Below are 6255 nucleotides of genomic sequence, written 5' to 3' on the forward strand. Positions count from 1 at the left end.
GAGCCTGGATAGTCAAATTCGATCTAACAATCAATTTGACATAACAGTTCGGCTCAAAATTCATTGATACTAAGGTTGATTGTATTTTGTTGAAAAAACAGAGCAATGAGAAATCATGTTCAAAATGATGAATCAGATACTCTGTAAAACAACCAAGATGTCATAAGATTCACAAATCTCAAACAACTATTGATATTATGCACAAATTATTCATAGTCTCCAGATCTGAAAACTTATCTAGTAACCATGATGTGATTATCTTCATTCAAAATTGAATTCAGCTGTTGTTATGGAATTTGTGATGATTTTATCATGTTTTATGCTAAAGTATGAACCTCAGATTAACAAAACCTATGTTCACAATAAGCATTAGTGTTTTGCTAACTTGAAAGAGGGAAATAAAGATTTAGTCATGAAATCTTATGTGTTAAAAGGCAGGTTGAGAACCCTCAGAAGGTCCAAATCAACACTGTCAAAACACATGAAGAAAATCTGGGGTCAAAACAGTCCAAATCATACGTAATGTGAGAATTGGTAATAAAACATGTACAAATGTGGCCAGATCTCTCAAAACATTGCTAAAAATGATTTTGGATTGAGGATTCTTTCATAAAAAACCTCCCAGTAAGTATTTTATTACTTATGAATGGGAAGGGTAAAAAGGAAGAAGAAAATGAACAAAACTCAAAAGTGTGCTTATCTCAAAACTTTTGAAACCAAAAGAAAAGGAGTATAACCATAAAACACTTATGAGGTCAAAGTTGGGTAAACAGTGGTCATCATACAACTATGTGCATTCATCATATACAGGAATTGTTCAGGTAACAATGGTATCTCCAATGATTGACCTTAAAAGAAGAATTTACAATCAATTGACAAGGAAATGATCTTAAACAGCGGTCAAAATATCTTATGAATGATATGATCATGAACTTATTTGGAAAGTTACCAGATCCTTTTGATGTTATTTTCAAAATTTTTACAAGTTTTTCTTAGAATAAAACCAAATATATTATTTTTTATATATAATATATTTTGTACTTTTACTCATTGTTGATAGTAAAAAGTTCATCTCTGGTCAGGATGTAATTTCCTTATTTTTGTGTAAAATTACTATTCCTAAAACTAATCAAAAGGAAATGGTACACATGTCAAGGTCATGTCAAGCTTAAGTTAGCCTATCACATATCAAAAATTGATTGCAAATTGATTTTGAACTACTAAGATTCTCATGTTCTAGTTCAAATAATTAGACACAAAATGAGTAGCCTTAGTAGAAAAGTATTCATCATCTGGGATGCTAAACCACTGTCAAAAATAATGAACATGTGGCAAAACCTTGAACAAAGATTACTGAGATAACTGCTGGCAATTTAAGCTTGATAATCTACATCTAAAATGTATTTTGTTAAGCATAGCATTTCTGAAGCTAAACAGATGTTGGACATGATATTGTGTTTACACGAGACAAAATTAATTCCTACATTTGAACAAGAAGATGCTAACATTATTTGTCAAAAGTTAAATATTGATGCACTAACAATTATTGTACTAATGATCTTCATTTTTCTACCACTGTTCTCCCTTAACTACTATCGTGCCTCAACATCTGTTCTCTAAACATCTGTTCACTGCTGAAAGTTAACCCCTGCTCTCATTTCCTTTGATGAAGCACTGATGTTCAAAATCAATGTTGTATCCACTGATATGCTATCCACTGATGTAGTAAAAGCATCCACTGATGGTAAAAATCACCCACTGCTTCACTTATTACCGTTGTAACCACTGGTATTTGTTTCATCAATGGCCCCCAAAACAACCGTCCTCCATTATTTACTCTTTCATCAGGGGTTGGCACGTGGTCAGTTTTTAGCCGTCAGATCTTTATAACCGCTGCCACGTCAGTATTTCCTTTTTCCCTGAATAAAACCCTGATCAAAACTCCAAACAGGGTTTCACTGTCGAATTAAATTCCAAACATTCTCTTCACAAAGCAGTTTCCCTCTCATAACTCCAAAAACACTTTTCGATCTTCTTCATCAAAAATGACGAAACCAAAATCGAAATCAAAATCAAAATCAAAATCATCTTCTTCATCCGCTCCTAAAGACGCCACTCAAATGGTCGTTGATCAAAAGGAATTACCATACAAATCTCCTCACAACTACTTGGGTATTCTCACAAAACCCACATCCAACAACACTTCGACGCCTGTAGGATCAGTTTGACCTCTAGAATGAGTCAATTTGAGCAATACACACTATTTGAGTGGCAGAAACACGCAAACAGAGTAGAATCAGATAGAATGAGTAGAAAATAGATGAAGATACGTTGCAGATACTTTAACTACTTGCTTTTCATTCACTTTGACTTGAAATTTCGGCAGAGTACACTTCAGATCTGACCGTTTGGAATGAAAAGCACACAAGCCTACATATATGCATTCCTGACCGTTTGAAATAACATAGACAGTTTCAAACGGCCAGCTTACAACCCTTCCGTTTGAAACTCAAACGGACTAGTTTCAAACGGACAGACAATAAACAAACTAAACGTTACATATTTGACCCCTAGACTATACAAACTTGACATATTTGGACCCTAGACTTAAGACATAGGCTTTAGACATATTGCACCAACAAACTCCCCCTTGGATAGAGTCGTAGTCTTCAGTCTTGGTCTTTGGGTCTTTGAACAGCTCTGTATTTCTCTTCCTTCGGTTTTGGCTTTCTACTTAGCGCAACTCTGATCTTTTCATTCTTTTTCTTCCACGCCTTTTCTTCTTTAAGCTGTTGCTTCATAAACTTTCCTCTATTCTCTTCCATCCTTTGTTTTTCACGTTCACGTTCACGTTTTGCTTTCTTCTTCATTTTCTCATCTAACGCCCACCATGAAGATCTCCACTTGCTTTCTGAGTTGATACCTTTCTGAAAGCACAGTGAAACTACACGTTGGAATTGTAGAGCTTGATCTTTATCTTCTGCTTTATAACGAATCTTGTGAATAAACAAGCATTCGATGTCTTTTGCTGAGCAATTCACCAACCACATAGGATCATAAACATGAATATTTCTAAGTTCACCACCAGCTCTGTAAGTTATGATCGCCTCAGTTGTGATACAGCTGTAAACCCAATCAATAAAGCCTTTGTAGAAATCTTGCTCCATTTCTGGCATAGGAATTGTCGTCATGGTTCTTGGAGGCTTTACATTCAGAATGGTTTCAGTAACACCAGTCACTGGATCTACTCTTTGAACACGTCTTGGACGATGAGGCTTCGACTTCCAAAAACCTTTTAGAGTCTCGTACCTAATATATCCCCACATCGCCTTATCATTCGGCCTCACTTGATAATCCAAGGTTCTCACTTGAGATAATTCATCGACATCCCACAATGGTAATGACATAATATCATATAAACATTTGAAGTACTGGACGCCATATTCTCTACGAATAGCGTAAGCATTCACTTGAGGCAGAAATCCCTAACTTATAATATCACCAAGAGAAATAGTTCTATCACGTTGGAAAAACTTCAAAGGCCTTTTGAACTTTCTCTCATTGCTGTCTTTAAACCACTTAGAACGATCTTCTTTTTCAACATTTGATTGACTTTCTGTTTCAGCATCTTTCTTCAAGTTTTCAAACACATTTTCATTCACAGCTTCAGTCACCTTTTGTCGCAACGCTTCTCTGTTTTCTGCTGCGAAGAACTCCATTAAAGTTGGAAGTTTTGATGTATCTTCAGGAACATCTTCACTATCAGAACAATCCTCTACTTCAATTCTATCATCTTGATCAGCATCTTCAACATAATCATACTTGTAATCTTTCTGTTTATTTATATCAAATGATTCCAAATCTTCTTCAAGATCAAATGGAATCTCGAGATTTACATCTTTCAACATCTCCCTATACACATCTAAACGTAAGAACAAAGGTTCAGAGTGTTCTACTATCTGCGTCTTATCCGACTCCCCCTTTCCCGAAGCTTCACTACTTTCTTCATTTACTGTGTCGTTCATCAGATCATCAACGGCTTTTTCATTTGCAACTTCTGTAACTCTAAAACCAGAATCTCCTGCAGCATCATCATCATCGTTACCTTTTGAACTATGACTGCTTGCGGAGAATACAAAGTCATCTTCTTCATCTTCATCATTCTCTTCATTTTCATCACCATCTTCATCACTACTATCACCAATCAATTCATGCATATGAGTTTCATCTTCAAACAATCCAGAAACTGCAGAGATAGGCTCAGGATTCTCTGTAAACATTGAAGGTACTAGAGCCAATACGGGCACAGCCGAGCTTCCTTCAACTCCTTTACCCTTATCCTTCATCTGTCGTTCAACCTCTGCTTGACGTTCAGCACGAACTTCAGCAACCTGTAGCTCTTCAAACTTATCTTCTACAGATGATCCCAACATACTTTCAACCACTTTGTGTAACATATACAACTCATGATCTTTTGCTCTTTTCGCTTCATTCAGCTCTTTATGTTTCAACTCAAAGTATTCATTCTGTGCATCACGTCTGTTCTTTTCTTCTTCAAGTTCAGACACACGAACCTTCAGAATATCAATCTCAGATTGATCAGCTTCAACTTTCTTTTCTAACTCCTGAACACGATTTACAAGCAGTTTTTCTCTATCAGCTGCCTTCTTGTTCTCAGCTGCCAACCTCTTGTTTTCTGCAATCACATTCTCTATTTTCTTCTCCAATTTTAACACTTGCGAATTATTTGCAAAGTCAAACTCACCAACGTCTAACAAATTATCTTGTGGTGTCTGCAAACCTCTACTTGAAGAACCATGTTGTAACTGTGAGAGTAGAGGAGTACCGAAAATATCTTGTGAAGACATGAAAGGTTGTTGTGGTGGTGGTGTTGGTTGTGGAGTAGGTAATGGTTGATTTGGGGGTGTAGGAAGTCTTGGTGAAGATGATTGTTGTGGTGGTGTAGGCTGTCTAGGTGGAGATTGGTGAATGGGTGATTGTGGAGGTGTAGATTCACGTGGAGGTGTTGGAGGCTTTTGATGTTCTACTTCAGGTTGCTTTTTCTGCACAACCTTCTGAGGTTTCTTAGAAATTCGGATCTTTGGAGTTGTTTTCTTACGACCACCAGTTTTTCTTCTAACTTTTGGAGTTGATTGAGATTCTGTGACATGCTCTTGTGACGGAACATAAGGAGCATCCTCCTGTTCTTGCCTCTTTCTCTTCTTGATCAACTTTTCTTTCTCTGCCTCTTCTCTCATCCTTCTTTCACGTTCAATCTCATCCACAACTTCATCATCTGAGGAACTGGAAGAACTAGTCGTGTCTTTGTCAACATCATCACCTTCAATATCATCAATCACTTTCTCTTTCTGAATATCTGAAGTGACAGTCTGCACAACATTTTCAACAAAGTCTGTATCAGTTGTAAACAAGTCTTCATTAATAATTATGTTTTCAGCAGCAGTCACATCTTGTTCCTTTTCAACATTTGTAGCAGGAACATCTTCATCAGGCTCATCAATCAAAGACATTGAAGATGCTTTCTTTTGTTTCTTTTTCGGATGTGAAGAAGATTCTTCGCCTGATTTCACATTAGGAGTAGTTTTCCTTGACTTCTTCTTTTCTTCTTTTACGAACCATTCACTTCTCTTAGATATGAAACCTTTAAGTATCTTTAGCTCTTCTTCATAACCTTTCTCTTTTCTTTCTTCCGCGTTTCTCCAATGCTCATGATTCTCAGGATCAGGATCCTGATAGTTACCATCTTTGATAGCTCCAAATAGTTCAGCAGATTTAGTCGGCTTCGGATGTTTTGGATGATATTTGGCTAACGCCCTAATAGAATCATTATCCATGTGCGATAACCCCAACAAATCATTTTCTTCATCTCTAATCAAATTTGGATAAGCATGATCCAATATCATCTACACAAATCTTGGATATAACCAAGTCTTTCTGTCCGACAATATTTCTTCAACCATGTAATGAAAAACAATATGAGAGAAGTTATATTTTTTGTTTAACACAAGAGATACAACCATGTTCATCAAATAATCACGCATGGTATCATAACCACCTTTCTGATGACTCATTGAAATTAATACTGCATGGATCAGAAACTTATAAGGCTTGGTGAACTTTGATTTCAAATAACTGGCACTGTTCAATTCACCTACATATTCCATTCTTAGTAAACACCCCTTGACCATCTTTTCTGGAAACTTTGTTGGTGAATTCTCTTCATCTGGAAACCCG

General features: G+C 36.4%; 1 protein-coding gene across 1 annotated transcript; it reads right to left on the reverse strand.

The window, feature by feature from the left end:
- Window positions 1-3485: 3485 nt before the first annotated feature.
- On the reverse strand, window positions 3486-5924 carry LOC110925324 (eukaryotic translation initiation factor 5B-like). The gene has a single exon (XM_022169278.1). It carries the CDS (start codon window positions 5922-5924, stop codon window positions 3486-3488), a length of 2439 nt encoding a protein of 812 aa, XP_022024970.1.
- Between the last annotated feature and the right edge of the window lie 331 nt (window positions 5925-6255).

Source organism: Helianthus annuus, chromosome 17 (genome assembly GCF_002127325.2).
Source record: "Helianthus annuus cultivar XRQ/B chromosome 17, HanXRQr2.0-SUNRISE, whole genome shotgun sequence".
NCBI lineage: Eukaryota > Viridiplantae > Streptophyta > Magnoliopsida > Asterales > Asteraceae > Helianthus > Helianthus annuus.